This window comes from Lynx canadensis, chromosome B3 (assembly GCF_007474595.2).
Source record: "Lynx canadensis isolate LIC74 chromosome B3, mLynCan4.pri.v2, whole genome shotgun sequence".
Taxonomy (NCBI): Eukaryota; Metazoa; Chordata; class Mammalia; order Carnivora; family Felidae; genus Lynx; species Lynx canadensis.
In genome coordinates this window covers 81,576,888-81,601,153 of record NC_044308.2, presented here as the reverse complement: position 1 = coordinate 81,601,153, position 24,266 = coordinate 81,576,888, and the positions used below count along the sequence as shown (strand labels likewise).

The 24,266-nt window shown below is 37.2% G+C and overlaps 1 protein-coding gene across 4 annotated transcripts in view; it reads right to left on the bottom strand.

Annotated features, from left to right (window-relative positions):
- The window catches only part of ARHGAP5 (Rho GTPase activating protein 5), a 75,965-nt gene extending 57,567 nt beyond the window's left edge, over positions 1-18,398 (bottom strand). For 2 of the 4 annotated variants that reach the window (XM_030318899.2, XM_030318902.2), the window contains exons 1-2: positions 17,948-18,074; positions 1,104-4,991 (exon numbers count right to left, since the gene is read on the bottom strand). In XM_030318899.2, the coding sequence (XP_030174759.1) occupies positions 1,104-4,823 (3,720 nt within the window). In that variant the 5' untranslated portion in view covers positions 4,824-4,991; positions 17,948-18,074. Of the gene's footprint in view, positions 1-1,103; positions 4,992-15,401; positions 15,424-17,947; positions 18,075-18,329 lie in introns of those variants that run through there. The other 2 variants (XM_030318900.2, XM_030318901.1) reach the window with 2 other exon arrangements.
- Between the last annotated feature and the right edge of the window lie 5,868 nt (positions 18,399-24,266).

The following is a 24,266-nucleotide window of genomic DNA, read 5'->3' as shown; positions in this document are numbered from 1 at the left end:
AAAAAAAAAGTTACCAAAACAACTAAGTAAACTTATGATCAAAAATAGAAAAATAACACACATATACACAAAAGCAATTTAAAATGGAAAGGCTGTAAATGCTTTATTTTTGTTAATATGCATTAAGTAGTTTTAATAACCTAAGAAAAAATGCTGAAGTCTTTTGGTGGTGATAAAATGTATAGTAAAAACTAGTGATTAATAGCTGAGTATGAAAGATCGTTAGCTAGTAGCATGTGTTGTGAGTACCTGCAGTAAATATGTACTAAGATGATGGACATACATAACTGATGAAAAAATTATCAACATGGACAATGAAAGCCTGCTGAAAGACTATCTTAAAACCATAAAAAATCTGAAGAAAGTTTATGCACACTCAAGAGTCAAAGAGTACTGGAAGTAAAGGTGCTAAGGTACCACTGTGATAAAGATCTAATTAAAATTATTAATTATAACTTTAATAGCATACATATTTAAGCTTTTAATGCTTAATACCATCAGGTAAATTAATATCTACTGAAAATGGATACTGTATTGCTATTTGGTCAGAACGTTACAATTCAAACTTCAGAAACCTTTCTGCATGTCTTTAGGCATTACACCACCATCCACAAAGAAGCTTCCTGGAACTGTAAATTCCAAAATTGCGAATAATTTCCAATATTACAAATTATTAATTATATTTTAGTATCTTTGATACTGGTAGGTCAAATTAATTTTGCAAAAATGCTAGGTCAAGAAGGCAAAAAGATAAATGGGATACATAAAAACAAAAAAAGAGCAAAATCACTTTATATCTCCGTTTCTAAAAGGAAAATAAGCATATTCACCTAGAATAATTACACTGAAGAATAAGAATTCAAACTTCTACACTAAAGACACAAGTAAAAAATAATGCAATTTAAAAAGTAATGAAAATAATTCACCCTCACAAAATACTAAAAACATTAAAAAGAGCTAATTATTTACCGAATGACATAATGCAGCCTAAGTTCTCAATAATATTCAATTCGTTACCTTTAAAAATATGTATTTTAAAAGGCAAAACAAACATCTTCATAAACATTATTAGTGTTTAGTAAAGTTTTATAAGCTAAACTTACCTTTTTATCTTCTTTTACTTTGTGGGTTTTCTTCTTCATTTTCTTATCATCTAATTCCTGGTCTGAAGTGATTGCAGGATTATCAATACCACCTTTCCAAGTTTCAACAGGAGAAAGAAGTGGATCTTCTTCACTTCCACGATGTCTTCCTTTTCTTTTTGTTTTAGAAGTGGTGAAAGCCTCATCATCACTTGCATCTGAATGTGTTCTTCTATAGTACGACTTGGCTTTACTAAACAGGGTTTTAGATTTATATTTGTATTTTGAAGGCCTCCTTTCCCCATGACTTTTTGAGGTTCTATCAGAAAATCCATTTTCTTCATCTCCTTGGGTGTTATTTACAAATGAGTTTCGAATTTTAATAATGCGAGTCTGACTATCATCTGGGACAACATATATCTCATCAGAATAGCCCTTCTGTTTGAAAATTGTGTCAATGGGTTCCGCATAGTTATCTGAAGGATCCATATCTTCAGGATGTGCCAAAGGTACCCGGGAAGTCTGTTTTCTTGGATTTTTACCAATACCAGCTTCAATTGTTTTTAAGAGGTTTGGATCCAGTTTTTTCACATTTGTCTTAGGTACAACTGGTTTAGGTTTAATAGGTGGAGGCACTTTATGGTTGCGTTCATGGTCATGACAGTTTGGGGTGCTATGAATAGGATATTCATTTCCTTCTAAATCTAATCTGTATCTGGAACGGTCACTAGGTGTTGGAAGCAACTGTACATCATCCCCAATCGGACTATAAGGAGGTGGTGCTTCTGTATCATCATCTGAATCAGGGTAGTTGTTATAGGGGAAACAGTCTCTGGGAGATGGTAGAAAAACATCCTCACTTTGATGGGTTGATTCCCTTGTATTATCAGATAAATAGGAATTTTCTATCATATTTTTTTTCTCTAGAACATCACTGAAAAACAGTGTAAAGACCTCAGTTTGTCGATGATATTGAGATAAAGAATACAGTGCTGTAAACTTAGCAGTGATCTCAGTTGCAATGTGTTCGCCTTCAGTCATTAACTCCTTGATAGCCTCATTTTCAAAAAAATCTGCTTGGCTGTCAGTAACTGCCACCAGCTGTACAGGAATGGTGTCTTGAACTTCTGATAGAAATGCTCGAAGCATTCCCATTGACGCTTTCCGTTTGGCAGAATAAACTAATATATACCCATGAACTAGTTCATCTTTTCTTACCCCAATTGAAGAATGGTATGATAATATTGTGATCTGTATTCGCCTCCTTTTTTCACCAATGATTTTATCAAGCATTAGGGAATTATTCTGTCCAGCTTGAGCAGCACTACAAGAATGAGAATCAAGGAAGGGTGAAAGAATAAGATCCACACTAAAGGGATCACCACACATGGCACACATGACAATTCTCAAGTCAGCTTCTGATACATCCTTACTGGTGGGAACTGGGCTCACCACATCTAAATTATGCTTAACTGATTCTAATACTCCTCTTAGAGCTTGCTTTATTTGGGTTTCATTAAATTTACGAGGATATGTACCAGGAGGTACATCTACAAAAGGACATTGTAACTTGTTTGCCAACTGTTGCCCTTGGTGCCTGAGAATTGGTAGATTCTTACTCATGGAATCTCTCTGATTAGCCAGAATTAATGTAAATGGAAGATTTGCCATGTATTTATCTTTTCTGATCTGAGAAGCTTCAGTTCTTATTTTTCCAATAAATTCCCCAATAAAATTCAGTGACTCAATGGAATTAAATACACAGAAGCACCCATGTGGTTTAAAGGCAGCAGTCCACAATTGACTTAAGAAGTAAGGCGACTTGGCATCAACTGGCCGAAGATCAAGTTCATAAATTTTTCCATCTAAGGCATACTCATCATCAGTGGATTGTGTTCTTATCTCATTTGCTAGTTCTTGGGCAAGGCCATCCTTCCCTAAAATGAAAAGGTTAACTTTATCTATACTGGTACTATCATGATACAACCGTAAGCGGCCATGATCCAACTGCAAAAGACTACTGGCAAGTAATTGCTCTACTTTAATGTCTGTACAATTTTGGCCACTAAGACAGGTTTCTTTAGTGGGGTGATAAACAAACCCTATGTGCTTAAGTAGAAGAGATTCCCTATCAGGTGCAAGTTTCTGTAAAGCTTTATATCTAGGTTCTTCACTCAAAACTGTATGAATTTCACTCATTTTATCTGAACTAGGTGTTGCATTAAGATCTAAATCATAAAAAAGTTCAGAGTGCTCAAAAAGCATTTCCTGAAACTCTTCTTTGGCTTTTTCAACTATTTCTCGCTGATGCCTACCATACACCTCTTTGCTATCAGCCTCTGTGATGTACTTGAAGGCTTCATCCTCCATAACAAAGCACATAACTTCTTCCCACGGCTGCCCAGGTGAAATGAACTGAATTTTTTCCAAAGTCTTTTTGAATTTTTCCTTCATTTCTACCCTTCTTTTCTCTGATATTAGATGTTGTACATGGTTCTGATAGACTTTCTCAGCTTCTAAAGTGCTCAGGAGGTCAAATGGGATTCGTCTATCATTAATTTTGTCTATATGGTCAGTTTCATCCCAAGGTGTTTTTTCTAGCACCACAAAACATAACTGAAAGTCTGCTCTCTTTTCCAATAACTTCAAAGCTTCTGACCAATTCAAATGTTCAATCTCTTCTAAGTTTGGCAAAAGAGTATTAAAAGCTCTTGGTAAAGTATTTATATATTCTTCTCTCCTTTTTCTTATGTGTTCTTGTTTAAGTTGTTCTATATGTTTTGAGAATGTATTTCTGGCCTTTCTTGTTCCCTCTAAGTTGATGTATTCTTCATAATCAGGATGATTTTTTAATTTATTACTAACAGTTTTCCAAGTTGCATGATAATCTCTCACAGTCTGCACAAGTTTTTCAAACTTATCTGTTGCTGTGACAACAAGTTGTCGCTGTGTTTTATAAGCATCCAGATAGGGAATAATTTTAGGTTTGCCACGAGTTTTATCCAACATTTGTACCAGTGCAGTGAAACATGTCTCGATGTTGACATTAAATCGTGCTGATGTTTCCACTACAAGAAGGTTCTTTTTGTTTGAAGCAAATGCCTGAACTTCTCTAAGATAATGATCCACGCACTCATCACATTTAGTTGCTGCTATTATTACAGGCTTTTTTGATTTTGATAGTTGGACAAAAAGATTATTCACAAATTTAAGTTGATCATCAAACTTCCTATTGCATCCCTGACTCACATCAATGCACAGTAAAAACCCATCTACATTGAGCTTCCCTTCGGGCATTTGCTTCTGCTCAAAGTCTTGTTCCAAGCCCAGCTGATCAGTGCAAATGTACATTAGTTTTTCTGCTGACTGCAATTTAGAGGCAGCTGCACGTTTTATATATGGTTGCAAATTCGTACTCCGATGAGGCAAGAAAGTCTGGTCATCAATGAACTCTGTTTGTTCAATGACATGAATTTTGCATTCTACTCCATCTTCACCATTTTGTGTTATGTCACCCCAGTACAAAAAGTGATCATTGTTTACTACTCGTCCTCCAAAGTCAATGGTGCTAAGCACAGAAGTATGCTCTGGGTAATATTCATCTGCTTTTGAGCGTACAAATCTATTGCACAAACAAGACTTTCCAACTCCACAGTTACCTTTGTCTTTTTCAGTCCCAGAGAGTCCAACTACACTGATCGTATAGGATGGGGGGCGAGGCTCTTTGTTTTTTGCCATCATAACTCTCTTCTCATGTCTCTACATTCATAAAGATAACCAGATATACTTCTCATTCTGAAAATAAAATCATCTCAAAATACAGATCCGAAAGTTCAGAACTATATTTGGTTCTTTGTACTTCCCTCATTTCTATGCAGAAAGGTCTTCAAGATCATAACGATCATCTTCCTAGAAAGAGGAGAAAAAGGACAAAACTTAATCAGGAATTACATATTAAATTATATACATACTACAGATGTTCGTAACAAAGCACTATGGATATTAATGTTACATGTATTTTAGGTTTGAAACCACCATTAAACACTGCTTATGATTTACAATTATAAATGCAACCGGACTTCAAAATTTAAGAGAAATCTAATAATTAAAATAATTACATACAAAATTTAATGTTTCACAAGCTTTAAACTAAGCCCCTACTGACCAAATGTGCGTTTTGTCTCTATTCCTTCCTAGAAGTTTGAAGAAACAACTAGTCCTTTCCCCTCCCTCAATTTTCCTGCGACTGGAGGTATGTTTGCTGATAACTAAAGCAACTAGTTGCCTTAACAACTCCCTCACAACTTTCAAAACAACCTGCTTTCTATTACATTATTCCCCAAAACTTGTTCCCTAAAATGGAATTTCATACAAATTTAGCAAGATGTTAGAATTAAATAAAATTTTTCATAAAGTTTCAACATGCTCCTGTGAAATCTATAAAATTTTATGCCCAAAAACAAATTTAAAATATTCACACACTTCAATAGGTAAGTAGAAATGGACAGTTAATACAAATACTGAGAGTATTTAACCAAAGTTTCTCAAACTATCAAAGGATCAATTTTTATTTCATATCTGCACGTTCAATTTTGCAAAATGCAATAAATGCAGTTTTTTTAAAAATCCAAGCCCCAATTATTAGACTGAAGAGACATAACACCACTGTCAAATTATTTCTAAATGTTCTTGATTTCTGTATTTATTTCCTCTAAGAGTAGCTACAAAAAGCTCATGGACCACATTTTTTTTTTTTTCAATGTTTATTTATTTTTGGGACAGAGAGAGACAGAGCATGAATGGGGGAGGGGCAGAGAGAGAGGGAGACACAGAATCGGAAACAGGCTCCAGGCTCCGAGCCATCAGCCCGGAGCCTGACGCGGGGCTCGAACTCACGGACCGCGAGATCGTGACCTGGCTGAAATCGGACGCTTAACCGACTGCGCCACCCAGGCGCCCCTGGACCACATTTTAAGTAGCAGTAAGCTAAAGAATTTGGAGATTATATATTTGAGATAATCTTCTACAAGTATTTGATACACTAGCAACATTAAATAACCTGGAAGAACTACATGCAATTTAATTTAGGTTATTTATGTGGAAGCAATGAATCAGTCTTTTAGAATAATCTTATTTATAGATTCCTCATTCTTTTGAGGTTGAATTAAAAGCAATATATCATTTGGACATCAACATATGTGAAAATTATCTTCAGTTCAAACAAAATAAAGAACATAGAGAAAAAATACAAAGAAAAGAACCACCACTTGCCCCAAATACCTGGCTTCTACACTGACCTCAAATGCAAGTAAACATTTATTCAAAATATACTGTACATTTACTATACTAACAACTAATGAGTAACAGAAATTGTAATTCAGAATTATGACTAACATTTCTGGTAAAATAATATTAAAAAGTAAAATTTCAGATTTTTGTATTCATGTACTTTATTCTATTAGCCTCAACTATAAATACTAGCATCTGCCATATGACATTCAAACAAAGCATTTACTAGATTCACTTTCCTAATAAAATAACCTTATGTAGAAAAAGCAACACAAATAGTTAAAGTTCTTTCAAATCTATTTGAGTTTGTGACAACAGTAAAACCAAAACTGCTTTGATACATGTTTTCCCCATCTATAAAATGGGGCTGTGTATCTATACAAATTTAAGAAGTAAATCATTTTTTTAAATGTTAAGCACCTAGCCAACAAAGGGTTTAATAAGCATTAGTTCTGTTTATTAATTTGATTCTTAGAACCAGTGAAACTGTCAAGGATTTTTTCAAAAAAATGATCTGGTCAGACCTGTGATTTAAAAAAATTTATCTGGCAGCAATGTATATGATAACTAGAAGTAAGAGAAATTGGGGCAGTCCCTCCAATCCTATTAACTCTTTTTCATTAATAAACCTTTTAAAAAATCTTAATCTGGTCAAATTGGGTATTTACACCTAGCACAAGTTTAACTTTCTTTACCTAAGAAAGTTTACTTTCTAAACTGTGTAAAAGAATATTTGTATTTACTGGTAAGAAAACACAGTGAATGAACTGGATAACAACATTATATACAGTGATAAAAAGGCAAAAGGAAATTAGTTTGGGAAAACAACACAATGATTCCATAACTAACAATTAAGAAAAAAATCGAAAACAAGGAATAGAATCCTTTCGTCTTACTAGAAAAGCAGAAAACTGCAGACAATACTCTTTAAAATGTACATCAAAAGAAAACCTACCTAGTGATTACTTTGGGGAATTTTCATGTTCAACAGCATAAACACTAGCACTACATATGGCTCTTTATTAAACAAACATCTATTCTGAAAACTAAGCAATTCAAAGCATGTTAAGACTGTCCCCTGCCTTCCAGTTTAAGAGACACAAAGTTAACAGAAAAGTAACAGTACATTGTCATATGAACCTAAGTATTATAGAAAATTCTCAACTACAAACCTAATCCCTTGCCTTAACAGTCACTATTCATTCCTCATATATACTTACCCAAACATTAACAGACACGTTTCTGCTCTCCTACAGCATGTACCTCAAAATACTGAGGTAGCTTTCTATCTTAAGCTATAGAGTGTAAGCAGAAATGAAAACACTCTTATCGTAGAACGTATTTTAAAAGTTTCACAGGGACATCTGGGTGGCTCAGTTGGCTGAGCGTCCGACTTCAGCTCAGGTCATGATCTCGCAGTTAACAAGTTCGAGCCTTGTATGAGGCTCACTGCTATCAGCACAGAACCAATTTGGATCCTCTGTCCCCTTCTCTCTGCCCCCCTACCTGAGCTCGCCCTCTCAAAAATAAAGAAACATTAAAAATAAAAATTTCAGAAAGAAAAGGGTCTTAAAATTAAAAGGAGATGAGTGAAGGCATGAAGTTACCACCCTTTCACAGGTCAGTGAAAAATGGAAAGCTTCTTATCTAATGAGAAATAAAACTATTATATCAAATTTTATAATGAGGCTTCTACACATCCTAATAAATTTGATAGTGGCAGGCTTTGAATCATGAATATTAAAGTTTAAATTAGAAATAAGGTAGCTCTACATGACATTTATGGTTTTCACACCAAATTCACAGTAAACTATCAATTAGACACTTAAGTAACATCCATGTTCTTCTTTCAAGAAGGCTACCTGCTGGTATTATGAAGTCAGCTGCAGAGCTTTATGTCATGAGTCACCATAGTGATTTTCAAACAATGATGGAAAATTCTTTCACCTACAGGTAGAAAAGAAGAATACCGGGCAAATAGTTGCTCTCTCCCTCCAAATCTCTCATCAAAGCAGTGCACTCTTTATCTAATTTAGAAGTTTACTTAACCCAAAAGATTTTTAATTTTTTTTTCAAAAGCCCTAATTTAATAAAAATGTTTTCAGGGGCGCCTGGGTGGTTCAGTCCGTTAAGCTTCTAACTTCAGCTCAGGTCATGATCTCATGGTTCGTGCTGACAGCTCAGAGTCTGGAGACTGCTTTGGATTCTGTGTCTCCCTGGCTCTCTGCCCCTCCCCCACTCACTCACATTCTCCCCCTCTCTCTCTCTCTCAAAAAAAAATGAATAAATGTTAAAAAATAAAATAAAATATAATAATAAAAAATGTTTTCAGATTTTAAAAAAGTTTGAGAAACCATAGACTAGGGAAAAAAAAACTGTCACCGGTCATCCAAAACATTTTGCTATTTGTTTAGGTGAGTATGGTATTACCACCTCATGGGAGAAAGATAGCTTTCATGAGGTTGACTGTAATAGGTTATAAGGGCATTTAATTTCAGACACCTGGATAGTATATACTTACATAATTACCTTCTGGCCCTCAACATCCAGGTCAAAATTCCCGTCCATTAACCAACTGAGGCAGTTTTTCTTCTGTGCTTAAAAAAAAAAAAAAATCCTTTCTTTTTTTGTGTGCTCCCAGTAATAAACTAATGGCTAATATATATACGCAGATTATTCAATTTAATTTGAAAATTCCTTTCAGATATGTGTAATGGTAATATCTGATAATGTTGATTCCTACATCTTTCTGATTTTTGGTGTGACTTTCTTTCATATAACTTGTTCTTATTTTCTCATATTTTTACCCATGAAGGAACCAAGACAAAAGTAGCAATGACCTACTGAAAGCAATCCAGTTAAAATGAGTCTCTGGATGACCCATCTTTATTTTCTTAAGCAGGACTACTGCTTTTTATGTTTGCAATGCAGTTTCTTTCTCATTCTGCCTTTAAGTTTACCTTATAACCATTTCAAGGAAATGTTTAGATTAAGTATCTTCACAGAAATTAACGAAAAATGTTTAACTTCAGTGGAGCTACAGTTGATGAGAGAGTTGGAGGGAGAGAGCAACTATTTGCCTAATATTCTTCTTGAGTGGTCCCTACAATTGTCTCAGAAATGAAGCGATCTATACAACTAAGTTTTCAAAGATATTTTACTAAGTCATTCAAACACAACTTGTTCCTCTTAATCGAGTTTTAATAACATGAAGTGGCTTTCCATGAAAAACAAAAACAAAAGCTTTTTAAGTTCTACAAGGAATCTAGGAAACTGAAAAAAATAAATTCTTAGTAATTCTCGATTTAAACTAAAACTTTGTTTTCTATCTTCTCACAAAACTTCTGCATTCATAGATAAAAGGTGTGATATCTTAATTATTTTACACTTTTAAGTTATTACACTATGTCAGGAAATTCCTGTTGGTCCTATCTTCATAATATATCTAGAATTTATCACTTTTCATTACATTTAGTGCTCTAATCTGACCCATCCACCATCATATCTGGCCCTAGATTATTCCAAGGCTTCCCAATTAATCTCCGTGCTTCCACTCCTGCTCCCCTTCCCCTATCACTATCAGAGCAGCCAGAGTTTCTTTTATTTATTTTTTTTTTCAACGTTTATTTATTTTTGGGACAGAGAGAGACAGAGCATGAACGGGGGAGGGGCAGAGAGAGAGGGAGACACAGAATCGGAAACAGGCTCCAGGCTCTGAGCCATCAGCCCAGAGCCTGACGCGGGACTCGAACTCACGGACCGCGAGATCGTGACCTGGCTGAAGTCGGACGCTTAACCGACTGCGCCACCCAGGCGCCCCCAGAGTTTCTTTTAAAACGAAAGTCAGAGCTTCCCATTCTTAGGTCCGAAAACCTCCAGTGGCTCCTAAAAGTCAAATCCTTTCTATGGCATAAGATCTGCCTTCTCCAAACCTATCTTATTCTTTGACCTACTCTCATATATTCTCCCACACTCATTCTGCTCTAAACACACTGAGGAACACTAACACAGTTTCTTAACATGCTAAGCATGCCTCTGCCTTTACACTTACTTTTCCTAATAACTTCCAAAGTCCACCTTGCCTCCTAATTTACTTGCAACTTATTTACTTGTCATTAGACTCTATCCCTCTCCCCACCCCTACTCCAGATTTAACAAAGATCCACAAAGGCATAAATCTTTATTTCATCAATATATTCCACAAGATTCCAACAGTGCCTCCTACTTAGTACTCAATAAATGCATGAATGCTAATAAATATTAAAATCAAAATGTTCTTAATTCTTTGGTCAAAAAAAGAGGAAAGCACATTTGTTTACTGAATAAGCACTGTAATATATTAATCTAAAGCTACTAATGGAAGAAATGCACATTTATTTCAAGATTCCAAAAACAGTCAAAACTTAAGCCACCAGAATAAAGACTATGATCTATAATACATTTAGCCCTAATTTTTGAAACTTTTAGAATCAGAAATATTATAAGAAATTACATTTTCCAGAACTAAACAGAAGGATCTTTGTAATTATGTGCTCCAGCTTCTTTAAGTCAAACAAAGTTATCTCTTACATAATCAAATATTTGAGAAAAGACAGATCGGAGCCCGAAGACTGTCATATATTTCACAGTCTCAGGTGATGTAACCTAGCTTAATAAAAGTTATCAAATGATTTACTAAAGATGAATATGGTACAATATTGATACAGTATTACTTAATTCTTATTCTCAGTAACAAATTTATTAATTAACAAATTTATTATTAGCGAAAAACTAGAAGAGGAAATGAAAAAGCCATTTTAACATATACAATAGTTAAGTCATTTAACAATGTAATACTTGTAGAAGAGTCAATTATATTCCACAACATTTTCTTTGACCAAGAATTCTACCACATAAGCACATAATCTTAAGGTTGAAAGGAACACTAAAGACATCATTCCAGTGAATTGGTCTTTACACAAGATTATAATCAAGTGAATGAAGAGAATCTATTAAAAATTTCAACAATTTATGTAGTGACTAAATAACCTGGAAGCATATCCTGGTTAGGATTTAGAATTAAACTACGTTAGAATGGAGATTTTGTTGCTGTTGTTTTTACCACATTCCCAACACCCTAAACAGTGCCTGACACAAACTGGCTGCTCAAATATTTGATGAGTAATTGGGCCAGTCTTCAAACTCAGATCCTAAACCACTGAAGTCGTATTTGTAGTCAAAATTAACAAAAATTGCACAATGCTATGGGCCCTAAGTCTATTAGTATAGCATAATATTCTAATATAAAAAGTCCAGATTTGTCCAAGACCAACAGTTTGCTGGTTAACACAAATTAGGCAAGCCTGAAGGCTCAATGGAAGTATTTCCAGGAGGGTCCAAGTAGGCAGTACTCTGGAGCTCCCTCCCCAAGCCCTACTCAGTAAAGATAATTCTGTTTTCATTCATTTTTATCTTTTGATATTTCAAATATTTATTCTTTGAAAAAAGTTTCACTGCATAAAATATTTGAAAACCAATGACCTAAAATATTTCCAAACAGAATTACTGCCTACCCTATTATTTAATCGACACTTTCCTCTAACAACATGTTATGTCCCACGCCTTGGTATGAAAGTTATTCTAAACTCTTTCTAGACCATTTCCTCACTCCGGTGAAAACAGAAGAACCAAAGGTCGCCTGATTTATATCAACCTATGTAAACAATCCATTAAGTATTTACTGTGGTTACCACTATCTGCTCAGCTTTATGTCAGAAGTTTTGAGGGTACAAAGGTATATGCAGGAAAGTCCACTAAGCTGGCACTATGAAAATGTTCACCTCCCTTCCAGAGTCTGAGTCTTCTCGCTTTGGAGAAAACAGAGAAGTAAAGGGAAGGGCATGATTTCACATTCAAAATTATAATGCTATACCAGAGGGAAATCATTATTTTCATGATACAAACTACATTAAATAAGGCTTAACAATTTTCTCCGTGATGGGAACATTAAGAGGCTGAATAAGAATCTCAGGAAGATGTATAGACTAAAAAGAAGGTATATATTGGGGGGGGGGGGAGGCTTAAAAGTACCTCCTCCACTGTTTTTAAAGAAACTTTACAGCACCATAACTGAGAAGACAAAGACAATGTGCTATACCATGGAATTGGTAAGTGCAATAGGAATTCAAAAAAATGAAAGATCAGTGCAAGTTGGAATAGATCAGGGTTTGGAAAACTTTTTCTGCACAAGGCCAAACAGTAAATATTTTAGACTTTGCGTCCATACGGTGTCTGTTAGAACAATCCAACTCTGTGGTCATAGCGCAAAAACAGCCATTGACCATACTTCAATGAATGACCATGGTTGTGTCTGAGAACTAAAATTTGAATTTCATATAACTTTAACATATCACACATATTATTCTTTTAACTGTTTTCTTAACCATTTCAAAATGTAAAAAGCCATTATACAGAAGCAAAAGACCAGATCTGGTCCAAGGGTCATAACTTGGAAACTCCTGGAATAGATTAAGTTTCAGAGTAGAGAAAGGACTGGAGGCAACTCTGAAAAATAGACTGGATTTGAATTTTAAAAAGAAGTAATTCTAGGTGTGTGATTAGGGTGGAGTGGTTGAGCATAGCTGTCATGATGAAAAGTAGACTTATTTCTTATTTCACTTATTTCTGAAGATAAATGGTACAACAATAAGAAGGTCTTCAAGGGCAAGCAGGAGTTAAACCTTGTAATAAGCAATAAGAAGCCATTATAAACTAGCAGTGGAATACAAAATTAGATTTGCTGAGGCACAAAGCCCAAGAGATGGACAAATACTGGAGACTTGAAACACCTGAACTATCACAGAAATGAAAAGAGCAATCCAAGAAAAAAGAATTTGGTGACTGGCTGCTAATGATAATAAAGACAAATGAGTCAATGTTTCTTAATGAAAAACTCAGTTTCAGCAACAGACGGTAGTATCACTTGAGTTTCAGGTGACAGTATTTCTGAAGAAAAATCAAAATAAAGAAATGAAATAAGGCAACATCAAGATTAGCAACATAAATTTGAAGATCATAACCTTAAGAAAATTATGTAAGAGATCATTTACTACTCTTATAAAAAACATCTAAGTAATTACTTAGTCAACAAAGAAGAGTAGCAAATCTGGATTTTTCAAAGCTCAGATCATATAGGAATGTTAATTTTCCACTAGTTCTATAAACTGTCAACCAAAATAAAAATAAGTAAATAAAAAGAGCTATTATTTGGCTTTGAAAAGTTAAGTATGGAAAGAAACAAAATTTTGGATCAGGAAGAACACATGATAAACGGGAAGAGAACTAACAAACTATCAGAACCAACGTACAACTTCTTTCAAGGCTGCTGGTAATGCCAAATACAGCAAAGAGGATAAATAGTAACGCAAAAATTGTTTCTTTCCCCATCACTCCTTCTATTAACCTTCTATCTAACCTATTAACTTTTCCCCACATCTTTCAGTTTTTCTCAAAAGGTACAAACTGATGCTCTTACATTTTTACCTTATATTTTCCTCTCACCTGCCAACCTATCCTCACTTCCCTGTGCTTTTGGTCTACAAGGTCATTAACTTATCTAGTTGTTTTTTTCCTTACTTATTCCAATCCTCTTCAATTTCCAAATCTTATCTTTTTTATCTAATTCCTTTACACTGATTTTTAAATCAGTATGTCCTGCCTTCTATATGGCTCCTTCTACTCTATGTTGAGCTGGCATCTAACCATTGCTAAATTGTCCAGCTCTCTTTCCAACAAAGCTATAAGTTCTTTTAAGGGAGTAATATTTTATATTTCCTTGTATCACTTACAGTGCCATAGCTGCTCAATAAATTATTGTTCAGGAATAAAATATGCTAAATCTAATATGAAGCTAGAAAAATGAAAATTCACTTTTACCATTAACTCTTCATGATGAAAGCTGTAGAATCTAACCAAGAGACACATACGGGTCATATTTTAACCCTAAAATTATAAAGTTATTCATAACTCTTATTCCCAAGTAATAGTTCTAAGGAGTCCAACGCAAAGACATGACCAAACATTAATAATCTATTTTTACTGCAAATCTAAGTATTGTGGACAGGCAACCTCCAAAATACAGGGGAAAAAAAAAAATCAACCTTGCTTACCATCTCAAACTTCTATTTGCAGTTAATATATCCAAATTAAAATGATTAATTCTTCTGTAAACGATTCCCAAAGAGACCCCGATAGAAATAGTTGTTCTCTTTTCTGCATCTCTTAGTACTTGTACGTATTTACTCCTTTATAGTTACTACCTTGTCAACTAAAGCTCAAGCTACACAATCTCTAATTTATCTTGGTATCCTCAAGGCCAGGCGCACAGCAAATGCTAAATAAAGATAATATGAATTAATGAATAACAAATCAAAGGCCTTCTTTTACACATAGATTTCTTTTTTCAAAGGAATTTTCATATTTAAGTACAATAGATTTACCAAAAATAGAAGTGACTGTAGTTTGGGAGGGTGGGTTGTCAAAGGAGGTCTCATGCCATCCAGGAAAAATCCATAAGGGGTTCAAGTACCAGAGTTTTAAAACCAATTGAGTTAAAGTTCATACTTAATATTTTTAGCACTGAACTTTTTAAATTTCTAATATGGTTTTTCCTGGTTTGATAAAATGATTAACTACAACCTGCATTTAAACAAATAGAAGCTTGCTTACTCAAGTCACCATATGATGAATGACTTTATCAAGGTTTCTTCACCATTCTTAGAAAACCAAATTTTCTTAGTGTACTTTAAATGTATTTTACAAACATTTTTTAGAAACATCGATACTACTAAAGCAGAACACCTGAGTCAATTATATTCTCTGCATACCTTCTTGTGTGCGAAGAAAAAAATCATGGGTCTTACAGCTCTAATACTTTTTAAAATTTCTAAGGAAACTGAAGTTGCAACAAATGAAACTTACTCTGTAGCTATCAAGAAAATTTGTATTATGCCATTTCATACTTAAGTGAGGAATACTAAAGGCAACACTTACCTGAACTCCTGCTAATGTTGAAAAAGCTTAGTAGTCTTCCTGAGACATAACTTTTCCTTCAGTATTAAAAAAATGAGTTAAAAACTATTATTCTAAGCTGTATCACAACTTCCAAAAAAGTAATGCAAACACAGTATTTTATTCCTCAAAAAAAAAAAAATCTTAATTTTCAAGGTCAAAATAATTTATTTTCTCCAAAAGGGTTAAGTGTACTAACTCTGCTTTACAACAGAAAAAAAAAAAAAAGTGTGGGGCTTAAAACATTTTACAGATGTGACAGAATTAAGATATTAATTTTGGAATACATTTTTTAAATTGCTAGAGTGGGGCACCTGGGTGGCTCAGTCGGCTGAGCATCCGACTCCTGATTTCGGCTCAGGTCACGACCCAGGGTCGTAGCATGGAGTCCCAAGTCTGGCTTTGAGCTTAGTGTGAAGCCTGCTTATGACTTTCTCTCTCTCCCTCTGCCCCTCTCCTCCGCTTGCACACTCTCCTTAAAAACAAAACAAAACCAAAAAAAACCCCTAAAGTAATTTAAATGGGAGTGGGGTACTAAAAAATGACAAACATATCAGAATTCTGCAACAATTCTTTCTTATAGCAAAGTATAACTGATCCATTCCCCAATGCTCTTATAACTAACATATACAAAGAATGGTAAAATAATATATGCTAAGGTGGATTAAAAAAATGTAGCCTACACATGACAACCAAATCAATTGTCATCTAGTCATCTGTGTCCTTCTGACTAAAGACTGCTTTAAGTCAGTCAGATCAATAGTGCTATTTCTTGAAAGTTAAATACATAGGTTACGCAGATTTTCAATCATGTACGTTTAGTCTCATAAAGTGCTCCAAGGCCTGTGCAAGTTTTTTGGTGATCCACACTTAACACTCTCTTCCTCTGCTCTACTACACATATGGGAAATGTGGGTCAATTTGAAAGAGCCAAAAATGAGAAAGCAATTTAAAATGGAAATAAAACCTTAATTTGGCAACTGTCTAGTAGTAGATTACCTATATGGTATGTATATCTAAAAATACTCATTAAGAATACAGTTTTATCATAGTGAAGTCAAGTGAAATTGACAGTAAAACATCTCCAAAACACATTTTACTAATATATCTTAACCAAATATTTTTCCAAATGTTGCATCTGGATCAAATTTTTGTGAAAAGAACCATTTTAAACAAAGATTTTGAGAAATATTTCCAGAAGTGAATACAAATGAATTCAATGCAAATAACTCCTCCGCCCCCCCCCCCCCTATACTTTCAAACTGAGTACTGATTTTGGGTGTTTTAGGTGAAGCCGGCAAACCCCTCCCACACACACACACACACACACACACACACACACACACACCTGTAGAAGGCAGCATAAGCAAATACCAGTAAATACAACGACGTATTCCACCGTTTTACAACTGAGTAGTTTTAAAAAATGACATCGTTTCCTATCTATCACAAAGAAAAAGGCAAATTATATTTAGGAATTTAAACTTAAAAACGGGCGTACATAGGTCTATTTTGGTCGAGACTTAAAACACTTAAAATTCCCATTTATTAAGCATGAGCCAAAACTGGATTTCTATCGTATGGCAAAAGTATAAGCGTCTCCCTACAACTTTGCCGGAATTTTAGCAAACGTCCCAATAGTTTGCCTTTACTTCCGAGCACCTTTCGGCGTCAGCTACACCCACAGCCTCCACCTCACTTGCATTTCTAATAACGCTGAAGAGGGAGGGTGTGAGGGAGTGAGTATTTATGTGTGGATAAGTGCGCGCGCGCTCCCGCGCGGTTCCCCACCCCCACCCCGATACTTTTCTTTAGTGGAAACAGAGGAAGAATCTAAAGGTTATTCTAGCAAGCACTCAGTATCAAAGCCTCAAGCCGGACGCAGTCAACCCAGAAGACTCCCGTGTTTTGGTTGCGCAGTGCAACTTCTCACACCCTTGCCCGAGCTTTCGCAGCAGATGGGAAATTGGTGAACAGAACCCAGGGAGGAGTGGGGGAGATCGGGGAAAAGTGAAAGGGCCGATCCCCCTGAAAAGCGCTTAAGTTTGCAATGAAGATTGTGTTTCCGTGAATATGCGCCCACCCCCCGCTCCCCCTTCCAGGTGGAACTCGTTAACAGCAGCAACCCAGCCAACAGACACCGCCACCTTCCCTCCCCACGTACCATCGGAGAGCAGGGCAAGTGAGGGCGGCGGGCGAGAGCGGACGCCTGGCGGGGCCGGCGCGATCCCCGGCCACAACCAGGCCTCCAGCGACCCCGGCCGCGTCACCTGTGGAGAAAGCGCCCCCTCCCCCGGCCTCTCTGCCCTTCACGCCGACCGTATCCCCCCCCGCGGCAACCGCTCCCCGCTCGGCCTGCGAGGACCGAGCGCGGCGCCAGGCTCCCCTCCGTGGCTGCGGGGCCCCAGCGCCTTGAACTGGTTACAACCGGCGGCGGCGACCGAGCGGGGCAGCCGGTGGCGGGAGGGTCCCGGTCGGGGAGGGGGCGAGCGGGCAGGCCCGGAGGGGCTGAGATGGCAAGGTCCTACCTAACACCGTGGGTCTCCTCCGTCTCCTCCTCAACGGCAGCGGCCCCGGCGGTGGCGGCGGCAGCGACATTCCTGGGGAGCGCTCCCGCCGCCGCCGCCTCCTCCTCCACTCTCTGCTCGCCTCTCTTCCCCGGCGCGCTCACCCAGCGCCGCGTCCCCTCAGCCACCTCCCCCCGCCCTCCCCAACACACACGCCCCGAAACCTTAAGCCCTACAGCTCCCGCTGCCGGGTAACCCACCCTCCCTCCCTCCCTCCCGCCACCAGCGGCGGCCCCGTCCCTCCCCCCTTCCCCAGTGCCCGCCGCCGCGCCGGGCTCAGTAATGGCGGCCACTCGGGCTCCCTCGCGCTGACGGATCTCTCTCCCTCTCTCCCGAACTTTACCTCAGCATCTCTCCCGGCGCGCACCGCCGGAACGCACGCGCGCGCGCGCAGCCACACACCCGGCCGGGGGCGGAGCGGCGGCGCAGCCTCGACGGGGCGCGCGCGCGCGCGTGCCCGCACCGCCCTCCCCACAATTCCCCGCCCCCGCCGCCCTCACCTCGCGGCGCCTCCCGCGCCGCGCGCCCGGCTGGGCCCCGCCCCTGCCCTCGTCTCCGGGGAGCCTGGGAAGGCGCGAGCGCTTGGGCCGGAGGGAGGGGACCAAGCGCGGGGCCGCGTCCTCGCTCGCGTCCGGGCTCCTCGATTGGCTTCTGCCCCTCCCCCTTCTTCCTCCGCCTCTCCCACCCATTGGTTCCCTCTCCTACTCCATTCCTTCTCACCTTTTCCCTTTTACCCATTGGCGTGGGTATTTTTCCTCCGCTTTCCCCTTTCTCCGTATTCTCCTCCTCCGTCCCATCCTCCACGCTTTAGAAGCTGCAGACCATGCAGCCCTGAGCGCGGTAGTCTCCGAACCTTCCCTGCGTTCTCCCTTTCCTTCTGTTCCGGTTTCTGGCTGAAACTGAGAGCAAACCACAGTACTGCAAAAGAACCTGATACCGTGTTAGCCGTTGCAAAACATCGCACGGGCACTGAAAGATTTTCGGTAAATTCCCCTACGGTCTCAGAGCATTAAAGAATTGAAGAGAGGAAAATATGCGCCCTAACACGTTGGCGGGGACCTGCTCGCATGGATACTTCTGCATGTGCAGCCAGTTTCCTGTCTGGGGATCGCTCGCTTACTACAGACATCACCCGCCCGGGACCTGGTGCCATACTCACCCAGAAGGCAAAACTCCATGGGAGCAAGAATCCCATTCTCCATCGACATGGCAGAGACGCACAGGCCCGTGGTTTATTCCATTCTTAATGGAAGTTGAGCGAGATACCAAGATTTAGGGGTTTAAAGTGGCCCCAAAGACGCCAGCTCCACACCACTACCAGCCCAATCTTAGGAAACATCGGCCACCAGGCTTCTATTATACAGCCTTAAGTATATTCAATATTTTTTTAAGCTTACAGAAATTTTACAAGTTTGGGGGTGCCCTGGGCTTTCTATGTATTTCTCTTCTGGGCATTGGTACTGAAAGGTGGAGAAAGGACGGACAGTAGAAAAATGCCTTTCCTTTTACCATTGAAGAAACAAGTCCTGCGACTTTCCCAAGGTCATCAGAATCTTAGAGATCTGAAAATAGTTGCCAGCAGATAAAAAATGAGCAAAAACATGAATCTACCCCAATTTGTTAAGTCTAAAAGAAGTAATTTGGGGGAGAATTTCTCTTGGGGGAAGATTTGTTTTCTACGCTGAAAACAGTTAATCATCAGTAAAGTTAACATTTAAAAAGTCTTTTAAATTCAAGTTACTCTTTATTTCTTACATAAGGTACTGGAGGTAGCCAAGGTTGTTTTTTTGTGTTATAATGATGCAGCTGCTGCCAACCAGAAGTACATTTATGGTCTGTTACTAAACTAGAAAAACAAAAGTGCCTTTTCGTAAAAATTACAAAATTTGTCAGCAAATCTATTCCAGTATTCCAGCACAAGTTTGTTCACACCCTTGCCCCTCTACTCTGCATTATTTCTCAAAGGTAAACTTAATAGACAAAGCAGAAGAGAGGTGTTTAATTCCTCTGTCTCTTACTCCCTAACTGTAAAAAGGCATCACTAAAATTCCTTACTGTAGCCACTTTCTTGCATTTGAATGCTGCCAAAGATGTTAAGTAGTTAAGGACTGTAGGTACTTATTTTCTATCAAACCATACACAGGGAAGGATGCAAAAGAAAACTTACAATTAAAGTAAATATAGAGGGGAGGAAAGGAGAAAAAGAGAAGAGGAATAAATTGGGGAAAGGGAGTAGAACCATCAAAGTGAGGTACTGATGCCCTAAAGTACCCATACCACTTGTACAGGTAGGAGAGTTCATGCATTTAAATGCATTTCATGACCTTTGTACTAAGAGTCCTTAAAAATACAGTAAGCTGATTCAGAGTCACAACTTTGACTCTGAAATGTTAAGTGTTATAAGGTGTCCACCCGAAAGATACTTAAAAAATTACTCCCTAAATAATCAGAAATGTCCTAACCATGGACATGTATCAACATAAACCAAAGTCAAATAAATCAGGGCTTTTAAAGGAAACATCATCATATAAAGAAGGTGAAAATTATACCTTCTTTATATGATGATGTTTCCTTTAAAACAGGACATGATACTAAAGAATCAAGACCTGATTCTGGAGGGAAAAAAAGACTTGAAATCTCATTATCTCATAATGAAGACCCAGAAAATGTAGCAAACAAACAAACATAGCCATAGTTTTCAAAGGATAATTTTCAGAGCTGACATTACTATTAGTCCATCATCCATCTTGATTTAAGGGGTATAGAAATTTAGAACTTTGCTCCTTATTAATACATAGTCTAAAACTGCTTACTATTATGAAAAAGTTAACAGATTTTTATTGTTTTTATACTACTCTTCTAAAAAAATGAAGCATATAGTTTTCTGTACAAATAAAAATCTGAACATGAGGATTGGGGGCCAAAGTCCTATGGCTGAAAATGCTTAGATATCTACAAATAAAAGGCAATAAAGAGGAAAAAATAAAAGACAAAGAATAAGATGGCATCTCCTAAAGTTTATCAGGAGCCAGGCCTTCAGATAAATAGCTTTAAACACTCACCCTCCCCACCCAAAGGAGAAATTTTGAGAAAATAAGTGATTTATTCTTTACACATGCACACGAGAGAGAGAGAGATGAGTAAATATTACCAAGCTCTCTCAGACCATCTACTCTTCTTATCTAAAATAAAAAATTTAACCACTTATTCCACTCTACTGGATAATTAAAATTACCCGAAGCTTTGTTTGTCATTTACTTTGAAAAAATTAGCAGAATAAGATTTCAGTCAGGCATTTTAGGTTTTTAATCTAAATATTCTCCACAAATTTCTAGTTCTTTACCATATCCTAACAAAATATTAATATGCATGGTTTTTCTAGGATCAAAAGAGAAGACAGCCATAAATGTTATCAAAATTCCAGCTCTACCATCTGCAATATTCAGATGTTTGATGTGATTTGGCTTCAAAAGAACTTACCCTATAGAAGCGGCTGCACCCCCTGCTGGAAATCTCTGATCATAACCACTTTCGCTTTTGTAGCCTCCACCAAGAACATACAAAAAGCCAAATAAAGGGCCTTTGCATTCATGACAAAATTGACCAATACCTTTTGCCCTTCTGATACAAGACAGGCAAAGTAGTTTGAAGAACAAACTACTTCACAATGTCGCCTGATGACACACAAAATACACAAAGAAGTTGGATAAGGAAGGAAAATTAACCAAATAATTAAAGCACTGAATGATTGTTTATTGTGTAATTTCCTGTTGAATTTCATAACTCATTTCCACCTCCCACCAACCCCCACCTTTGAAAGAGAAAGTTCTCTCTTTCTCCCTGTCTCATACAGGTAGAACTTCCAGACAAACAGAAGCCAGAGTAAGATGGGGTGCTATTCCCACTAGTAGGCAAATCGTGATATACCCAATAACCCCTGTAACCATTTGCTGAGTTGGGTGCTGAAAGGCTTTCTCCAAATTTATTTATGTTTTATGGCTACCAATGATATTTTCAGCGTGAAGAAAAGGTGCTAATTATGTCTTGGCTGTTACTGTAGAAAATATTTTGACAAGAGTTAAGGTAATTGTGAGCATGGGACTGGAACAGTAGGAATGTAATGCATTGACCTTCCTGGCATTTTGTTCCACAGAGCCTTGTTCTGTTGATTTTCCAGAATTGTATTTTCAGACTGAAATCCCAAAGATGGTATCAGAGTCTAGTTTCAAAATGTTATGTTCTTGCCACTCTGGTCCTAGAACATAACTGAAATAGTGAAAGCAGAATTCTGTTTTTTAATAATTAGTATTTTATAAAAATTATTTGTAATGCAGACTCCTTTTAAAGGGATAACAATTCATTCAGGTCCCACCAGCACAAATACCTTAGACAAAAATCTTCAAGTTATTTTCTCTCACAAAAGGAGGTATTATTGGGACATCTGGACCCTCCATTGAGTTTTTATGAAATATCACAGCTTGAATTTAATCAACCCCAATAAGGTTAACCCCACAAAGCTAAAAAATAATTGCAGAGGTTGCTAACGGAATTGTCTCTTTGAGATTGTTACCACTGTCATTCATAAATCATTATTACAGTGAGAAACAGGAAATTGTATTCATTGACTAACCACAAGAACATAATTTTTTGTAAATATCTCTTATTCCTGCTCTCTTTAGGCCAAATTTGGACTGTGAGCCCCTCTAGGTAAGAATCGCAAATGAACATTTGGCCCTATACAATACCTGGAACATAGTCAGAAAGCTCAATGAATGTTTGATAATAATAATAACATGAAACACTTTAGGTTTTATGGATTTCTGTGGATTTATTACTAACAGAAGGATTTAGATTATATTTTGAAATACCAGCTGAGATAATCACTTTGGAAAATACAAATCACTTAAAGCAGTCGCTGAATTAGCCGGTGAAAGTCAAGTTAGATGCCCTTCCCTGAGTACAACCCATATTTCTCTAAATCACATCTCTCTAGAAGGTAAATGTGAGTTACTAGCAACAAATAACTGTGGATCTGAAATATCAGGGAACATTGTAAAGACCTGGTGCAGCATAAGAGTTTCTGAAATCAATGAAAAGCTGTATAATCACTTCATAATTAAGGCTTTGTTATTTTTCCCTATTATTATAAGTTGCAAGTAGATGATAAATGTTTGCTTTGCCAATCCATGCTTCTGCATTTTCTTCAAAAAGCTTCTCAAATAATAATGTGGTTTTTCTGATGGACACACAACTTCTTTCAAACACATCTATTACATAGTAAGGAATAATAATATTCCTCTTTCCCCAAATAGGCTTCCAATCTCTCTTCAGCACAGTCTAGTACAGGACTTCAGCATATAAATCATTTATTTCTAGCCTTAGTACCCACAAATAATTCTTTTCTTCCCTCAAAAAGTATTTACATTAGAAATTCTGAGATTTTACAAACATGGTAACAAAGTAAAAGTAAAGTAGCAAAAATTCATAACGTGTACTGTAGATCAAATTCTTATGAAATTACATTACGATGCAGGCAAATATTTCAAATATTTTAGGAGCACCTGGGTGGTTCCGTTGGGTAAGCATCCGACTCTCTATTTCAGCTCAGGTCATGATCTCACCAGTTCATGAGATTGAGCCCCACTTCGGGCTCCACACATAGGGCTTCACGCTTTCAACACTATCAGAGTGGAGCCTGCTTGGGATTTGCACTCTCCCTCTCTCTCTCTGCCCCTCCCTCTCTTGCACGGATAAGTGTGCACACACTGGCACTCTCTCTCAAAATAAATAAACTTTAAAAAAGTAATAATAAAATATTTTAAAAGTATATATTTTTGAGGTAGAAAAATATCTATAATGATTTCTGTGAAAAAAAATCAGGCTACAAAGAAATAAAGGTAGTATGATTCCATTTTTGTAAAAAGAAAATGTTTTGAAAATAAGATGACAATGTTATTGACTGACATGTTGACAGTGATTTAATCTAGATGGTGGAATTATAGCTAATGTTAATTTTCTTTTTGCTTTTCTATATTTTCTAATTTTTTACAACAAACATTATTTCTTCTGCAATAAAATGTTGGATTATGGTGGTGTTGAAAATGGAGAGAGAATATATAAAGCAGGATGAGATAAATTCTCTTGAAGCAATGAACTGCCTACCACATATATCTCTATTCGTTTCTCTTTTATTATTTCCTTTACTTCTCTCTTTTTTCCCTCTTACTCCTATTTTAGATTGTTTCCTCTTTCTTCCTTCCTTCCTTTTTGATTCTCCATC